Source organism: Ictalurus punctatus, chromosome 26 (genome assembly GCF_001660625.3).
Source record: "Ictalurus punctatus breed USDA103 chromosome 26, Coco_2.0, whole genome shotgun sequence".
NCBI classification, from domain to species: Eukaryota; Metazoa; Chordata; class Actinopteri; order Siluriformes; family Ictaluridae; genus Ictalurus; species Ictalurus punctatus.
The window spans coordinates 12,471,745-12,490,975 of NC_030441.2; the positions used below are offsets into that span (position 1 = coordinate 12,471,745).

The 19,231-nt window shown below is 38.9% G+C and overlaps 1 protein-coding gene across 3 annotated transcripts; it reads left to right on the forward strand.

Annotated features, from left to right (window-relative positions):
• The first annotated feature begins 899 nt into the window (after positions 1–899).
• pknox1.2 (pbx/knotted 1 homeobox 1.2) lies at positions 900–16,795 on the forward strand. 3 transcript variants are annotated; one of them, XM_017457348.3, is made up of 11 exons: positions 900–990; positions 2,327–2,432; positions 5,915–6,060; positions 6,156–6,327; positions 7,590–7,763; positions 8,390–8,501; positions 8,658–8,755; positions 9,776–9,904; positions 11,226–11,302; positions 11,710–11,873; positions 12,347–16,795. In XM_017457348.3, the coding sequence occupies exons 2-11, from the start codon at positions 2,379–2,381 to the stop codon at positions 12,547–12,549; spliced, it is 1,329 nt and encodes a 442-aa protein (XP_017312837.1). In that variant the 5' UTR covers positions 900–990; positions 2,327–2,378; the 3' UTR covers positions 12,550–16,795. The 3 variants fall into 3 exon arrangements, with proteins under 3 accessions (XP_017312837.1, XP_017312838.1, XP_017312836.2); XM_017457349.3 differs by having other exon boundaries at positions 5,921–6,060; XM_017457347.3 differs by lacking the exon at positions 2,327–2,432 and having other exon boundaries at positions 908–990.
• The last annotated feature ends 2,436 nt before the right edge of the window (positions 16,796–19,231 follow it).

The window sequence follows — 19,231 nt, forward strand, 5'->3', positions numbered from 1 at the left end:
TTCGATAGTTTCGTTTTGCACTACATAGAGTTAAATAAAGTTTAAAATTCTATATGTTTCTAATTTAAGAAAAGAAAGAAGTACCTCTGTTAAAAAAAAAAATCAAATAATAATTGTAAGAAGTTCACAAGACAACAACCAACCAAAATAGTTTGAAAAGAATCAAAAGGAAGCCTTGAAAGTTGTCATGATTTCAGAAAGGCTGTGTTTGTTTGATTGGCAGTTGATATTGATATGTCAGTTTCTTAACCTGACAGAGGCGCTCCACAGATACGAAGCAGGAATCTGAAACGAGCATTACATCCCGAAACTGTCAGTGCTTTTCGAGGGTTTGAAAGACATTAAAGGCAAAGAAGAAACTGCTAACATTTTTTATTTCTTCACTATTAATACCTTGTTTTCTTTTCTTTTCTTACATGACTGTTTTTGTTCCATAAAGAAGAAACCTGAACCCTAACACATGAATCACGCTTGTTAGTTAAAACAAATCTCAATGAAATTTATTTGGAATTCTGAAAGGTTAAACTTTTTTACTTTTCAACTTACAAAACTGTAAATATACTGTACATTGCCCCCCCCCCCCCCCCCCCCCCCCCGTTTATTATGAATGAAAACCAACAACAAACAATATGGCATTCAGTTTACAACCAGCTCCTTCAACATTATAACAGGCACAACATAAATGTATTAAACAAGAATAAAAAACACGGAAAAGCTTCATAGTAACTTTATAAACACAAATACAGCTCAGTCATATCATGTCAATGAGCACAAATGAGCACAAATCTCTGAATATCCACACTCCCTGCACAACAGAGCGCGTTCTCTGGGGGGCGAGAACCTTTTTTTTCGCGAGGCGCAGTGTCTCCTCCCACTTCATGAATATTCATGAGCCGAGCGGCCTGCGTGCCTTGCGTGGTGACGCAATGCAACAACTGCGGGTCCCGATTGCTGCAGCCGCTTGTCATTGTGACGAAGATTGGCACTAAGGTAAGCTGTCACTCAAAATCTTCTTTTTTTACTCCCTATCAATCAGGCAATCTGGGCTTCGCACTATAAATGCTCCAGGCGCGTGCATAGTAAGGCTCCTAGCCGAGGGGAGAAGGGTACCGAGGGTTCTCTTTTACTCCGGTGTGTTAGGGGGAAAATACCATGGCGGGTTTACAGCAGCGATTTTCTGAGCTGACGAAGGACAAGAGCAAAGCGAGCAAGGCCCAGCTTTTTTTTTCTTTCTTTTTTTTTTTTTTTTTTTTAAATATGATCTTTAGTGGAAGTGCGAATGGCGCTAGCCTGTAGGGAGGGATACTCCGCAGTCCCTGCATTTGATTGATAGGCAATGGGCAGGCTTTTATTTCAGTTAAAGGAGCAGAGCGGATTAGCCCATATTTTGTTTACAACTAGACGAGAATGTTTTCTCATGCGGAACGGATGACTTTTTAAACGCGTATTTTTTAATATACATCCGAAATAAATGAATAACATTTTCATCAGTCGAAAAATCTTTCAACTAAACTATAACAATCCGAAACGAACCGTTAGCCTAAAGAAAAGATTTCCCTTTTCTTTTCTTTTCTTTTTTTTTTTTCTTCATTCAAAAAGTAAACTACTGGATATACGCTACGTCCGAAACCGTATACTAGCCTAGCGTACTAAACAGTACGTTAGAATAGTACGCTCCTCGCGCAGTGTAGTGTTGTGACGTACTGTTTAGTACACTAGTATGCACTTGTCATAAACATGCTCAGAAGAAACATGGCGGCTCTGGTGTTACAGAAGAAAGGGAAATACCTAACGGATATTTATATATATTAGATTATATATTAATTATTTTTTGCGTAGGTTTTCGTGAGTTTAAAGATTTTATTTATTAATAAATAGTTTAATTTGTTTATTTATAGTAGTTTGAGTTGCTTTAGAGCAGCATTGCTAACTGCGCTACTGCAGTGAAGACACACGAAGGCAGTTCCCTAATGTTCCCCCTTTATTATTTTTTTTTTTATGAATAATATTGCTGTCTGACATAATTACACCACAATTGCTTTATAAAAAACAATATCAACACTTGTATCTTATCTCCTCGTGGTTCCTGTGACTTCAGTGAGCTTTCAAGCTCCCATCTTATGTTTCACAAGCACGCCGTGTGCTACATTTAGAAACACTGAGAAGCTCCTGTCACAGGATTGGGGAGGAACTGTGTTACTGAAATGTAACCTAGTCTCGTGATTTTTATTCATCTGTGAACAAAATCTGAAATGAATGGATGAAATCATTAAAAGATAAAGTATGGTTGATTTGGATAATGGAAAACCCGCCTGTGTATGTCCAGTTGTGAAGCCTGGCGCTAGAATGCTCCAGCGTTGCCAGCAGCAACAGTAACTATGATGACGTCGCCATCGTCGGTGTCCATGGAGGAGTTTCAGGAGACTCAACAGGTGAGGAGCAGCATGCCTCCATCACCACCGCTGCTGCTGCTGTTGATAATAATAATAATAATAATAATAATAATAATAATAATAATAATTGTAGATTTGAAGTCCAAAATCTTTAAATGTTTTACAACAAAAGACTAGTAGGCTTTATTTATTGTCCCCTCATCACAGACAGATGAAATGTTAGCAATGTTAGAACAGAATATATTCCCCCATGTGCTACAATTAACATGAAACAATGTCTGACAAGAGTAACAGACAGCACACATGTCAACAAATGCATTCAGTCCAGACAATAATCTGTATAATCTGATGTACAATAAAATGTACAATGATCTGTACAATATGATGTACAATAAAATGTACAATGAGCTGTACAATCTGATGTACAATAATCTGTACAGTAATCTGTACAATGAGCTGTACAATAAGATGTACAGTGAGCTATACAGTGAGCTGTACAATAATCTGTACAATAAACAAATAATCTGTATAATGATCTGTACAATAAAGTGTACAGTACGAAACTCTTGCACAGTAGAATTCTTGATAATGCGAATGTAAACTCAGTTTATAGTCCTGAGCAGCAATAAGAACATGTAATGGCAATCATTTAAAAAATGAATGAATGAATAAATAAAATACAATGGATATAAAAAGTCTACACACCCCTGTTAAAATGGCAGATTTTTATCATGGAAAAAAAAATGAAACCAAGATAAATCACGTCAGAACTTTTCCCACCCTCAATGTGAAAGTACAGCATATAAACATTAACTGAAAGACAATCAGAAACATTTTAGGTGAGGGAAAAAATTGGAAAAATGAAAGTTGCAATAACCAGGTTGCGTAAGTGTGTACACCCTTTTATTATTGGGGACGTGGCTGTGTTCCGAGTGAACCACGGTATATAGACTTTTTATATCCATTGTAAAAGCAAAACAACGAATCACAATGTAGATCAAAGATGTTAGTACATTAACTCGGTCATCTTCATTAACCTCTTTATCCTAGTCAGGGTCGTGGTGGATCTGGAGTACACTCAGTTCAGCACAGGACATCATGCACACACACATGCACACACTCATTCACACCTAGAGGCAATTTACCATAGCCAATCCAGCACCCAGCACGTTTTGGGGAAGAGAACGTGTATATAAACTCCACCCAGAAAGTAACCCAAGCTCAGGATCAAATCAGGATCCCTGGAGCTGAGAGGCAGAAAGGCTACCCGCTGCGCCACCATGCTGCCTGATGTTAATACAACAATTACATATAAATAATAATAACGCAAATAAAAACAACCCACAATTAGTGAATCAATCTCAAATTCAAATGCTATGTTTAATGTCACGGACAAGCCATAATAAAAGTTTACTGTTGTAAGCTGTTCTTTGCTGTTTTTGTGTGTATTTATACTGTGGAAGTCATTTTGACCCATAATGTAATGGATGTAACTTTTTTCCCAACATAACAGGAGGGTTAAGATGGGTTATACTGTTTCAAAGATGAGTAATATGCCAGAGCTAAACAAGTTTGTGTTTGATATTTCGTTTTATATACTGGGGGTTTGAATCTCGCCTAAACTCTGTGTGTGCCAAATTTGCATGTTCTCCCTGTGCTTCGGGGGTTTCCTCCGGGTTCTCCAGTTTCCTCCCCAGTCCAAAGACATGCGCTGTAGGCTGATTGGCATGTCCAAATTGTCCGTAGTCTGTGAGTGTGTGTGTGATTGTGCCCTGCGATGGATCGGCACCCCGTCCAGGGTGTGCCCCGCCTTGTGCCCCGAGTCCCCTGGGACAGGCTCCAGGTTCCCTCACAACCCTGTGTAAGCGGTACAGAGAATTAGCAAAACCTTTTAGTCAATATGAAACTTAATTGGCAGCCAACATAAATCGAATCAAATTTTAATAATGTGATTAGACTTTCATTTCCTGGTGAGGATTCAAACTGCAGCATGCTGAATTAGCTGAAGCTTTTTTTTAAAGCATGAGAATCAAAGCTCAGTCTTCTCTTGCATTTATGATTCAGACTTTTATCTAGAGCAACTGAGATGATTTCAATACTAGTGTGTAGCTGTTTAAATAATCCTTTGGCCCAGGGAATATTCCAACACAGGCTAACATATCTGCATATGAGAAGAAATAATAAATGACAAATAAATCTTTATTTAGATAACTCATAACTTTCATATTCAGAGATTCTTGGAAATACTCTCAGGGCATTAATTATGAGAATTATGGGAATAATGGAGCTCTAACCACTGTGGTCATTGATGGGGGGAAAAAATCAAGACACGCAAGGCTTAACCCGAGATTTACCACCACTCACAAAACTCTATTTATAACTCTTCTTTCAATCAAAGCCCATTGTTCCTCCCTGTCATATGCTTTCAATCACATGGGGCTGAGTTTATATGAAAGACGGAGACAGACACAGAGCGTGCATGATCTTACCATGCTTTACTGAAGATTTTGATCGGGTGATCATGTCATGCTGTTCAATAACAGTGATGACGGAGTGAGCACATTTTAAGAATACATCATTTTTTGGGGCGGTCCAGGTTAGATTAATCTAATTTGGTGTGTGTGCTTGTGATTTGACGGGGGGGGCAGGGGAAGAACTTCACAGGCACATCTTCACTATGAGTGTTAAATACCTTTAAAACGAACATTTACTTGCTCAGATATTTTGCTTATTGTACTGAAACCCATGCAATTATAGAGGAGCTTATGCTGACAGTTTCTGCTGATAGAGCTAACGTTAGTATAAATACGAGGTCACAGACACGTAAAATCCCTTTGTCAACCGTTAACATGGGAAAAACGCAAGAACTTTCAACACAAACGAGACAGGCAGTTGTTGATTTGGACAAATGGGATATAACCGTACAAAAATAATTAAAATACCATTAAGCACTATTAGAGTTATAACAGAAAGTCTCATACAATTAGAAATTTGCCAGGAATTGGACCCATGAGCACATAAGGCTCAGTGGTTAATGTTCTATGCAAGTGAGCACAAGGTTGTGGGGTTCAAATTCTAAAACTGAATAGTTAGACCCCTTAAATCAATTAAAATCAAGACAGTTAACCCCTGTCTGATCTACCATATTCTTGGACAAAGGGATTCAACTGTAAATCTCTTCAGAAACAATGCATCTGTCAAATAATTAAATATAAATTCCTAGAAAAGTTGTGTGTGTGTGTGTGTGTGTGTGTGTGTGTGTGTAAACCTCATGTCCCCCCTTAGGCTCTTATCCTTGTACATAAGCACCCCCTTTTGTTTGCCTTTTTCTCCTTCCAGTTTTGTGGATGAAAGATGTGCTGTGTTTTCTTTTACAAGGCCTAGCAACTGATGGACCAGCTAGCTTCATCATACGTCATCCAACACAGTGCTACATTTGAATTTGTCCCCATCTCTCTCTCTCTCTCTCTCTCTCTCTCTCTCTCTCTCTCTCTCTCTCTCTCTCTCTATCTTCTGCTTAGATGCAGGAGGAGGAGCACTCAGTGGGAGAGACAGATGAAAGGTTGGATGAGGAAGAGGAGAGAGAGGAGGAGGAAGAGGAGGAGAGCGGCCCGGTGCCAGCCGACCCCCAGACACCCATGGAGGCCCAAAAAGCCGCCATCTACAGGTAAAACCCTCTTCTCTCACGTTCTCTGTTTCTACCACTCTCTGTAATCATTTTCAGTTCACTCTGAGACATACGTGTGTGTATGTGTGAGACAGGCACCCCCTGTTCCCCCTGCTGGCACTTTTGTTTGAGAAGTGTGAGCAGTCCACGCAGCGCTCCGAGTGTGTGACGTCGGCCAGCTTCGACATGGACATCCAGAACTTTGTGCGGAGTCAGGATAAGGAGAGCAAGTCCTTCTTCAGTGAGGACCCTGAGCTCGACAACCTGGTGAGGAGTCTTTATTACCCTCCTTCTGTCCCACTAATCCCTCTTTAAGGAGAACTAAAAGCTACACAATGTATCATTTGTTCATCATTATTGCACTATGGGACTTTGTGGTTGTGATGAATTGTGACTGATTGAAAAAAATAAAGTCCCAGCTTGTAATCATGATATTTATTGATATAGCACCAACATGCAAATGTTTTGTCCATATGCAGCAATAATGAGAACTTCTAGAATAAAAATAAGACGAGCCAAGTCTAATTATGCCAGGCCGCTATCAATTGGACATCATTTCTCCTGTATAAATGAATGATGCAGGGTCTCTGGTGGGATGTTAAGGGCCTGTTAGCTTACAGCGCTTGTGTAAGTGTATTTCAGTGGTCAGGAGGCAGTCAGGTATCTAATATCCATCCTTATTCTGCAGTGGAGTTATTTATTATCTCAGAGCCTGGAGGTGGTGGCTTTGAATTAAATTAGGCAGTAACAGGCAAATACATTGAAATTCAAATGATATAACCTAGACCTGAAAGTTTTGACTAGAAAATCAGTAGATAAATCAGCTAGCAAAGACTTTAGACAAATATTGTCCCACAGATTAATAATAAAATGTAATGTGTGAGTTGTAGATTGTGCTGCTATTTTATTAGATGTAGTAACAGGCTACAAATTAATTTTGCATTGATGGTGCAGCATATAGGTGTTTTTTATTTTTGTTTGTCAAAATCAAAAAATGCTTCTAGACCTACAACAGCAATGTGACAAGTTTAAAATCATGATGTAAAATGATGCTCAGGTATTTTTTGGTGCAATCTGTGGTTATTTGTTTCTTTGGATTTTTGGGGGGCATTTTATAGTAAAGAAACTTAACTAAATGCACATACACCTAAATTGTATTTGTTACAATTATTGCTTAATTGATTTGGGTTGTTGTTGTTGTTGTTTCCCCCTTCAATTATACTGAATGTGCTTTTGCTGTGGCTAGTCAGTAGGAAAGGGTAATGATTTTTGTGCATAAGATATAACTGCCTAATGGATATTTTCTGCTGTATTGCTACATAGAATTTTTATTTTTTTTTTATCATTGTATTTCCTGATATCTTTTCTCATACAAGACAGAAAGCAGGAATTATAGGCCTTTCTTAGAGGACGCAGGGGAGGACATTATCACCGAAACAGCTGCCAAAGGCTGAAATATGAACTTGGGCTGCTATGCTGTGTCACTGTTGATCTAATGGAGCCTCTTACTTTACAATGATTTGAAACAGATGGTGAAGGCAATTCAGGTGTTGCGTATCCACCTGCTGGAACTGGAGAAAGTGAGCGACCTGTGTAAAGACTTCTGCAGCCGCTACATCGCCTGCCTGAAGACTAAGATGAACAGCGAGACTCTACTGAGCAGCACTGATCCGGCCAGTCCATACTCGCCTACACAGGCTCAGGTACACACACTCACACTCCTGCACATACACGTAGTCTACTGGTACAGAACTTAAACATAATGTACTGTATGTCCACATATGTGTTTTATATGTATATATATATATATATATATATATATATATATATATATATATATATATATATATATATACACACACATGCATATTCCATATTTTTATTAGTTGTAACTATATTTTGGTGTGCAAACTAAACATCAAACAAGACATTATCTTATATAGATAAGATAGTGCTTTGAGTGTTATGTTACTAGATGTAGAATAGTCATGTAATTTCAAAGCTATATTAGAAAAAATGTGATTTGCAGTATTGATATGCAACGGATATGTCTAGTTTTTCCCCCCTCATTTTTGGACTTATATTTTTCTGGCCCAGAAATGAACTCCGCCCCCAACTGCTCAGTTTTGCCTATTTTTGTTTAAAAGGCAAATCATGAAGTATACTCATGAAGAGAATGTTCTTTTCTGCAATTGCAGTTCACCTCACAGCCAGCAGAAGGCTCTAAAAAAATTACAAACTACCACTTTGATGTTTAAGCATATAATTATGTATAATAAGGTGTTTAAAGGGTTTTTCATTGTGTGTGCATGCGGGTGTGTTCTCTTAGACTCCTAGCTCTTTCTCTGGGACTATGAGTCCGCAGGGAATCGTCGTACCAACATCCGCCTTACAACAGGGCCTTACTGTGACGGCGGTAAACCCCACACAGGTGGTGTCAGGTATGTTTTTGAGCAGACACACTGCTACTTTAATAGCATTCTGTCCTTCACACACTACTATGGTAGACTATCTGCCATAACATGTACTGATTTTTTATATGAGGCTTGACATTTTATGATGTGTGCTGCATTTCTGTGTGTGTATGGTGTACTCAGGTGGCACGGTCTATCAGCCCGTAACTGTTGTGACTCCACAAGGCCAGGTGGTTACCCAGGCCCTCTCACCTGGCACAATACGCATCCAGAACTCACAGGTGACACACACACACACCATTACATTTTGTTAACAATTCATGTGACCTTGATTTCCATCACAGTCCAACTGCAAGTGATATTAATCACGGACTATTTAAAGAACCACTGGTTTAAGATCCGAATCATTTTGTAGTCAACTAATGCATTGCATAAAATAAGAACAACCGAGCTTACAATTTGTGCTTTTGGCTTTGAGAACACATTTGACCAGTTTTCCCTTGATTATTTTTACACAGCATAAATATACGATCATAGACAATGACTACGCACAAGACAGGAGATGGTTTTATGCTTTAACTAGTTATTAAGAGTGTATAGCTGCTCTAAGAATGTTTGGCCTGATTGCAGTACTGAATTTCACTCAAGATTACACAACTTCCTGGCCTTTTCATGCCATGTGAATTGAAACCATAAATATATTTTAAGCTGCTCAAGTTGTCATAGCAAGGAAATGACGCCACCCCCAGGTTCTTGACATCAACCCATCTTTTGCCGTGTGGGGGGTCTGAACTTGGAATTTTTGAGCTTGTTGCCTTCAAGCTACAAAAGTGGGGGAAAAACATGGGGCGCATGGATTGATCTAAAGTAAATACTACTAAAGACTCTAGTAGAGAAGTGATATTTTATTTACTGTTGACCGTGTGAGCGGCCATGTTGACATGATGTCATATGCTGAACTTGGGGTTGATGAAACTTTCCGAGTTGACGGGGCACTTTCTTTGTTTTTAACTAGTCAGAGCTCAGACATTTTTTACGAGTTACGAGTTTTAGTCGAATGCAGTATGAGTTCCAGACCAGCAGTGTTTTAGTATCAGAACTGAACCTTTTTATCAGAACTCAACAGTACCAGATTGGGTCCCAGCACTGTCACAGGACTATATGTGACTTCACTCACGTACTCTCTTAGACCCTCACTCTTAATATTATATACACATTCACTTTCTCTTATGTACTCTCTCTCACACTTGCTCAGACATACAGTATAAACACTCCATCTAAACCACTGTGTGTTTTCTCAGCTCCAGTTGCAGCTGAACCAGGATCTCAGCTTCCTGAGTCAAGATGAAAACTCGTCTAAGACAAAGCGGGGCATTCTGCCCAAGCACGCCACCAGCGTCATGCGTTCCTGGCTCTTCCAGCACATCGGGGTGAGGAAACATATTCACTCGTTTATTTGCGAATGTGATATTTAGTCGAATAGTTGTTTTGTTTTTTTTTAATGTCAAGGAGGGCGGAGGGAGGGAGGTGCAAAAATGAACCTTGTATGACCTAATTAGTGAGATACCATTTAACCTATACATTGAAATTCACTGCCTCATTAACTCAGGATGTCTTTTTATCCTGGTTATCATACATGTTTTCCATATTTCTAAACAGTATTTTATGGCAGTATTTTGATCATCATGTTAGTGATAATTTGACTTATTTCAAATTTCTAGAAAGAAGAAGATTTATTTGCTAATAGGGTAAGACAATTTAAGCTTGAAAGTAAACTGTATTAGGCTTAATAATCGTGTTTTAGTTATACAATAATCTCATAATAAGAAGTATTAGATTTGCCGATATTCAAGATATTTTCGCTTACAGTACACTGAAGCGCTTGTTTTGGGGGTTTTTTGCACATGACTGTGTAATAAATCAAATTTCTTGTCACATCCAGACTCATCTGACAAAAGAAAAGCTCACCAGAGTAGGTCATGACCGGGCGTAGGAAAAAAGAGAGTTAAGAAAGGTTTGGGAAGGGGATGACAGACACATGATGGCTGGAAGCAGGCATTCCACACATGTCCGTACAGCACACACACACACACGTCAGCTCTCTCATCTGACTAGACGGTTGGAGGAGCTAAAGAGGTCAGGCGTGGAATGGAGTGTCATCTCACAGTAAGATATTGTTCTAATGAGACTGCGGCTGACACACACCGCTCGGATTTGTAGCACATAAGAGTTAATGAGGCAATAATTTCAGATACGCACCCGATTAGGAAAATCCACGAGTCCACACCATTCGCAGTGGTCAGTTCAGTTGGTGGAATTTACGTCGTTAAATGGTAAATGGTCTGCACTGATATAGCGCTTTTTTAACCTTAGCGGTTCCAAAGAGCTTTTCACTGATTCTCATTCACCCATTCACACACACACACTCACACCAATGGTAGCAGAGCTGCCATGCAAGGCGCTAACTTGCCGTCGGGAGTAACTTGGGGTTAACTCAATAGATAACCACCTTTTTTTTCATGTAAATTCTGAAAATTCATACTGACTCATCCACTAATGCAAATCAAATAATAAGAGACGGGATGGATTACGAGAAGACGGGACAGAAACAAAATTAATGGTAATAAAAAAAACTGCTTAAATTGAAAAGGGTGAGTGCATCAGATCACCTAGAGATAAACACAAATCGAGTGAGGCGGGACATACAGACTCGACTACGTTATTCTAACGGTATAAATGTTTGTGTCTCAGCATCCATATCCTACAGAAGAAGAGAAGAAGCAGATTGCACTGCAGACTAACCTCACCCTGCTGCAAGTCAACAACTGGTGAGTCAACGTCAATGAATAAAAGAACGAAACGCTCTTTACTAGCAGTGCAAAGGAAGCAAATAGATTCGAATGAATCGACACAAATCATGCCTGTTCTTTGGGGGTTTCCTCCAGGTAGTCCGGTTTCCTCCCCCAGTCCAAAAACATGTGTTGTAGGATGATTGGCATTTCCACATGGTCTGTAGTGTGTGAATGTGTGTGTGATTGTGCTCTGCGATGGGTTGGCACCCCAACCAGGATGTCCCTTGCCTTGTGCCCCGAATTCCCTGGGATAGGCTCCAGGCTTCCCTGCGACCTTTTTGTTTCGACTCAGTTTATAATCACAACAGGACGCATTGAGATTATTCCTGGTTTTCCTCACTGATCATTTCTGATTGGTTAAACAAACATCCCTGATTTCTCAGGTTCATCAATGCGCGAAGGCGGATCCTGCAGCCGATGCTGGACGCCAGCTCATCGGAGGCGCCGAAGAACAAGAAGAAAACACCACAGACTCGTCCACTTCAGCGCTTCTGGCCAGACTCCCTTGCTTCCTCAGTCTCCCAGCAACAAGTTACCATGGAAGATGGTATGTTCAAGTACATACTAGGTTATAAATAAACACTGTGATATTTACGGCTGGGGGTTAACAAAGAGCACTTTGGTTTTGAAATGAATTGAAGAAGTGAAGCACCATTTAAAGGTGCAGTTTGTCATTTTTAAAGTGTTTCTAAACCTTAGAAAAGCTGTGATTCACAATATTGCCATACAGTGGGTCTGGCTACTTTCTTCATTTTAGACTACAGTTTACATTTTTCTGGCCCCGAAATTGGCCTTCCCTAGAAGGAAACCCAAGAGGAATGAGTTGTTTTAAAATAAAAGGGGGTCTGTTAGAGCAAAGGGGGAAGGCTTAGTAGTGGTTTCAGTGCATTTGCAGTATGACTCACAGGTAGCAAAGCACGCTAAAATTACAAACCGCTCCTTTAATTTGTCCTATTGATGTTCACACAGCTTGGATCGATGTTGAATCGAACACCATTTTATTGTTGTTGATGCACTCAGGTACCATGGTATCAGTCAGCATGGTAGGAGGAGAGGACGGGCTGCAGACGCTGTCGTCGGATGGAGCAACGCTGGCCATGCAGCAAGTGATGATGGGAGGCCACAGCGAGGATGATGAAGACGACGATGATGAAGAAGAAGAGGACAATCTATCCCACTCCGACATGACCAGGCTAGGTCTTGAAACCAGCGACTCACTGTAGGAATGAGAAATTAGATTTACACACACACACACACACACACACATGCACACACACACACACACACACTGCCAGGGATGTCGAGAGACACATTAAATGTTAGCAAGATATTGTTTAAGAAAGTGAAAAAAAATGAAGACAGAAAATGAAAAGGAACGAAAGAAGGAGAGACATTTTCTCACTGTGCGGTCAAGTGCATGGTCTCGTACTGTATGTCACATTATGGACAGTCAGGTTGTCAAACATCCTGATGATAAATCGATTGGAAGGCTCAAAGCCATACACGCCAAAAAAAAAATGCAGTTCATGTACACACGCAGACACACAAATGATAAGCACAATCGTACAACATGTCCGGGGTTTCTTGCACAGTGAGGATATGCATCAGTTTCATTTCAAAAAAACGTGTTTTTTGTTTGTTTGTTTATTTGTTTGTCTGTTCAGCAGCACAAAGGAAACCTCATGCACTTTTTAGTATGTTACTGTAAACAGCCATGTTGAAAACAGCCAAAAGAGAAGAAAAGAGAACGCGTAGGTCAATGCTGGATGATTTGGCTTTCCTTGTCCTCGTCTCCTTGGATGAGATTGTGTCTCTTGCATGCCTGTGTTTGTGTTGTTTTCAGGCACCAGAGAAGAAGAAACTATTTTTATATTTACACTGCTGATGAATCGGTGCCCCTTTGCTTTGGCTCAGTTTTGCTGTGTTTTTGGTAAAGGACAACTTATGTTGGCGATGATAAAAGTCACTTTTTTGATATGATGGCCCAGTTTTGGGGGAATTTTGATAAAGCTTAATACAATACAAAGAAAGAGCTTTTGCTATAGTGATAAGTGGGGGGGTGGGATACAGGGCCTTACATGTTTCTGTTTACGAATTGAAACTGGCCTCATTTTTGTCTAATTAAAACTGACCAGCACTTTCTGCAGTCTGCAAGTAAACCAACACACATTAAAAGTGACAGTCAATCAATTACCACTAGCTTCCACCTCTGAGTTACAATACCGTCTTACACACCATTGTCGATGTTTCCTTTCAAAACCATATGCGGTTTATAAATGTAAATGTGCAGTAAGGTTGTTAATACAGTGCCCTGCACTAATATTGGCAAGCTTGGTAAATATGAGCAAAGAAGGCTGTGAAAATTTGTCTTTATTGTTTAACCTTTTAAACTTTTGTTCAGAAAATTCACAAAAATATTCTGCTCTCATGGATATCAAACAAGTGCAAACACAACACAGGTTTATCCAAAAAATATCTTTGTTAAATATAGGTGTGCAACAATTATTGGCATCCTTTTATTCAATACTTTGTGCTACCTCCCTTTGCCAAGATAACAGCTCTGAGTCTTCTTCTATAATGCCCGATGAGGTTGGAAAATAATTGGCAAGGGATCTGAGACCATTCCTCCATACAGAATCTCTCCAGATCCTTCAAATTTCGAGGTCCACGCTGGTGGACTCTCCTCTTCAGTTCACCCCACAGGTTTTCTATGGATTTCAAGTCAGGGGACTGGGATGGCCATGGCAGGACCTTGATTTTGTGATCAGTAAACCATTTTTGTGTTGATTTTAAATGTCCAGGTCCTCTGGCAGATAAACAGCCCCCAAACATTAAAGAGCCACCACCATATTTAACCGTGGGCATGAGGTACTTTTCCATATGGCTACCTCTCTATGTGCACCAAAACCACCTCTGGTGTTTATCGCCAAAAAGCTGTATTTTGGTTTCATCTGACCATAGAACCCGATCCCATTTGAAGTTCCAGTAGTGACTGAACAAACTCAAACTGAAGATGCTCGAGTTTGTTTTTGGATGATAGTAGAGTTTCTTTTCTTGAAACCCTTCCAAACAACTTCTGGTGATGTAGGCGACTTTAGATTGGTTTTGGAGACTTTCTGACCATAAGACACAACTAACTTCTGCAATTCTCCAGCTGTGATCCTTGGAGATTATATAGACAATACAGACACGTCCAGTTCCAGGTTGATTCATAACATTTCCAGTTGACTGGAACTTGGAAATGGGCATTTTCAATGCTTGTGCTATTCTCTTTCAGCCACTTCCCATTTTGTGAAGCTGAACAACCTTTTGCTGCACATCACAGCTATATTCCTTGGTCTTACCCACTGTTATGAATGACTAATGGAATTTGAATGAAATATTAGATTCATCCCAATATTCTGATTGATACTTCCTCAATTCTACTGTATACCCTTTAGCCTGTGACTCAAAACTCTGCTCTGTTCCATCATTTAAGGAGTAATTATTTACAACCCCAATTCCAAAAAAGTTGTGATGCTGTGTAAAATGTAAATAAAAAAAAGAAAACAGTTTCTTTTTAGTAACACTTACTTCTCCAGCCTTATGTTGCCCTGCCCCAACTTTTTTAAGACCTGTTTGCAGCCATCAAATTCAACATTACCATTTTTTTTTACCCCTTAAAATGGTACATTTACTCAGTTTAAACATTTGATATGTTTTCTATGTTCTATTGTGAATAACATATGGGTTTATAAGATTTGCAAATCATTGCATTCTGTTTTTATTTACATTTTACACAGCGTCCCAGCTTTTTTTGGAATCGGGATTGTATTTAAAGGAGCTGTTTGTAATTTTAGAGCCCACTGCTACCTATGAGGTGATTTGCAATTGCAGTGAAGACACTGACTCTTGAGAGTTGCCTTTTAATGTAAAAGGTGAAGAGCTGAGCAGCTCTGTTCCAGTGGGGGGCGGAGCTCATTTCTGGACCAGAACAATGTCAACAGAAACCTTAAACAAAGAACATATTGAGAATCCCTTGCATCACTGTATTTCTAATCAAAATATGTCCAAGGAGGTATAATTAATATGATAAAATTTTTATATGTCTGGCAACACTTTTAAAAATTACAAACTGCTCCTTTAAATGTGTTGAGAGGAATCATGTAGAGAGAAAAGAGGAGGCTTTCAGTATAAATAATAGTAAATAAAATAAAAGATCCTAGTACATGATATACCATAAGCCTATGGTATAAATCTTCCACTTTCTCAAAAAAAAAAAAAAGATAATGCCTTATTTGGCAGATTTTGTTTTGTGTCAGTTCCTCTCACCAGTTCTTCTTGAATCCCCTTCCTGCATTTCAGTACAGGAAGTGGTGCAAGAAAAAGAAACACCCATCAGCTGTAGGTTGTGCCTTCTTGCCCCTATACCGCAAAAGGCCATTTGTGTAATGGATGCAGGGAAAGTCGACAAAGGTGTGATTAAAACAGAATTAAAGCCCATGGTATTTTTATTTTTATTTTTAGCAAATATTATACAAGAAGGGGAAGCTTATAAATTTTTCATAAGAGTTGGATCAAATCAAGGCTTTTGATTAAGAACACAATCACCATTTCTATATTTATCTCTATTATTGCAATGGAACACTTACAAGTTGCCATTTTGGCCTCCGTGAACGTTTTTTTCAACACAACCGAGCTGAGACACTTAGTGTTTTGAGTATGTAAAGATTTATTGCATGGGTTTGTACTTTATTGCTGTAAAGAAATAAAAACACTATTATTTCCAAGCATTGTTATACTTTACAGTAGAAAACATGTAGGCCTACAGACAATGTGTGAAGTTGCACAATGTAAACTATTAACAAAAAAAAAAAGTACAGTCGGCCAGTTTTTAATTTCTTAAATCCTTTACTCCTGGTATGCTCCATGTCACGTCCATTAAAACTGTAGCCGATATTTTTTTGTTGTTGTAGTAGTTGTTGTTTTTTGATTGCATTTTGCCAAATCATAACGTTTTTGATTTCTGAAATCCGTTCATTTTAAAGTATGAGGTCTTGTGTCATTTCGGATTTCGATTCAGTTATTTTTTTGTTGTTGTTCACTTTCTCTCAAGCTTTATCACAGTGTGGGTTTATTTTTCAGCCGTCGTTGCGTGTAGTGAAAAGATCGGCACTGATCTGACTTCATTTAGTTTTGCATGGTGGGTTTCCACATGCTGCATGTTTCACTTCGAGCTTTATAAACCGAACACCTCACCTGAATATGCTAATGTGATGCTAACAGGACTTGGCTAACAACGAATGAGTATGATTACATGGGCATAATGCTAATGTGCCCCCAGTAGCCTTCAGTTATTATTAGAAACATTTTTCAGGTGAAATATTCAATTAAAAAATTTAACTCTTTTTATGCTACTCGAGCTGCTTTTCACACTCGCGCTCATGTTTGCCTTTCTCTGTTTTATAATAAACTCAATAATTGAGTAAAGAGGCTTTGCTCGTTGTTTATTTTGATGTTTTATAGCTCCAAAAAAAAATGTTCCAGTCACATAGAAAATCTTACTGTGCTGATTAGAGCGTGGGAATTAATTTAAAAATGGTCAGAAAATATAAAATTATTGTTTCAAGCCTGTGAGGAAAATATATATATTTTGTTTTAGAAAATACTACAAAAATATATATTTTTGCCAATGTAAGGACACCATATTGCCATTTTCATAACAGTAGCTATTATCACCCTTATGCTTACTGGTTACCGAAATGCTAGTTATCATTAGCAAAGAGGTTAGCTAGCTAATTGTGCAGGGCTTGTTTTTAATATGATTAGATTTATTATCCTTGCCCAGTTTCATGTTTTGGATGCCAGGAAAGCTAATTACTTAGGCAGCTAGGTTAAAAAAATAATGACTAGCTCAATTCAAACCTGAAGTATGATGAACATGTTAGCGCACAGTAGCACAATGTGATGACTGGATTTTTACGTCTCTCTAACGTAGCTGGAGAGGCTTGAAACCCTGGTTATAATGGAAGTATAGGTGCTGCAAAATCAAAGAGAATACAAAGGCAACCCATGTAAACCCAAAATACAGTTTTTAAATGATAGTTATTTATTGAAGCCAAAATGTTCCATATAGTTATTCCTGCTAAAGGTGGCACAACCAGATTTTAAGTTTAAGGGGACAATACATTTTAAAATAAATAAATAAAAACTGTATTGTGTCTTTCCTCAGGTCGCCACTGTTTTATGTTGTATTTCGTTTGAAGATCTAAAACTATTTAGTATGAGAGATACACAAAAACACATCAGCAAATACTTTTTCACAGCACTGTAGCTAGCTAATAACGACATAATTTATAACTATCTCTTTTCTAGCGACCGTGATGCAGTATCTGTGTACACTGTCCCGAATGACATTCAGTACATTCAGTTTTGTCATTTGTTTCTAATACAAACACTGATAAGTGTTTAAGATCCTAGTAAAAAAAGTTTCAAAAATAAATAGAAATGAATCTGTGAATGCATAAATAAATATATAAATACAATACATTACTCTCCCAAAAAATTCAGTAGCTTAAACATGTACTAATGCTTACCCATCTGTGACGGCACAGAGCAGAACCGCTTTTATGCTCATAAACCATATAAAGTGTGATTGTGCCTCGGTGAAGCTTGTGTACCAGTTGTGTAAAATGGTTCACAATCCATTACTAGTAAGATTACTAGGACACGTCTAAGTAGATAATGAGTTGTATTCAGCTGTCTCATGCAGAAATGATTCTCAAACAGTTCGTTCCTCTTCTTTCTAAGGGAAGAAATAAAGGAAAGAGATTATGAACATCATATAGTTTTGGCTATATTTCAGTGTAGATAATAGCCCTCTACACTTTTTATGGTAAATGGTCTGCACTTATATAGCGCTTTCTTACCTTAGCGATTCCAAAGCACTTTACACTGTGTCTCATTCACCCATTCACACACACTCACACACCAATGGTGGCAGAGCTGCCATGCAAGGCGCTAATTTGCCATCAGGAGCAACTTGGGGTTCAGTGTCTTGCTCAAGGACACTTGGGAATCAACCGCCAACCCTACGATTAGTGGACAACCCCCTCTACCACCTGAGCCACAGCTGCTCTTCTAACCTGATTATTCATGGAATACGCCAGGGTTTATCAAACCCAGACCTTATCTAAAGTATGCATATTTCAAGGACTGAAATTTTGATGGATAAAATTATGATTTAACTAAACGTGAGCTTTAAAGCAGGCACTCAAAAAGACACAGGGGCCCAGGCACCCAAGGACGACGTGTTGAGAAAACCCAGCTGGTTATTGAATTTCCCCTATGGGGGAGCAATAAAGGTGCATTAAATGTAGCAGACGAGTGCTGGGTCTGCTTGTTCTTCAAACCATGTGCATTTAAGTGTTTCAGAAACTGCTGAATGCAAAAACATCTACTGAGCAGTAGTTCTGCAGGCAGGAACACTTTTCTGATGGCAGAGTTCAGAGGAGAATGGCCAGACTGTTATTTTTATGCTGACTTCCTGTCAGCCTATGGTATCTCAGATAACTACTCTTTACAACCGTGGTAAGTAGAAAAGCATCTCAGAATGCATGTCACATTGAAACCTTGCGGCAGATGGACCACAACGAGGAACACATCAGGTTCCACTGAAGACTGGGTAAAGGCCAGATGATGTTTGAAAATGCACTGAATATCTGTGTAACCTGACCCTGAATATGAAAAACTTTCCCCACGTAAATATTGATCTAACTTTTTAACTTCACAAACTCTGAATGCAGCCCTACACCTGTATGATTCACCTTTTCAGAGACACGACTACTTTTTATGTTGTATGAATTTGAAACATTATAAGTTTGAGTAAACAGGATTTCTGCTTTATTCTCACTACAGGATAATGTC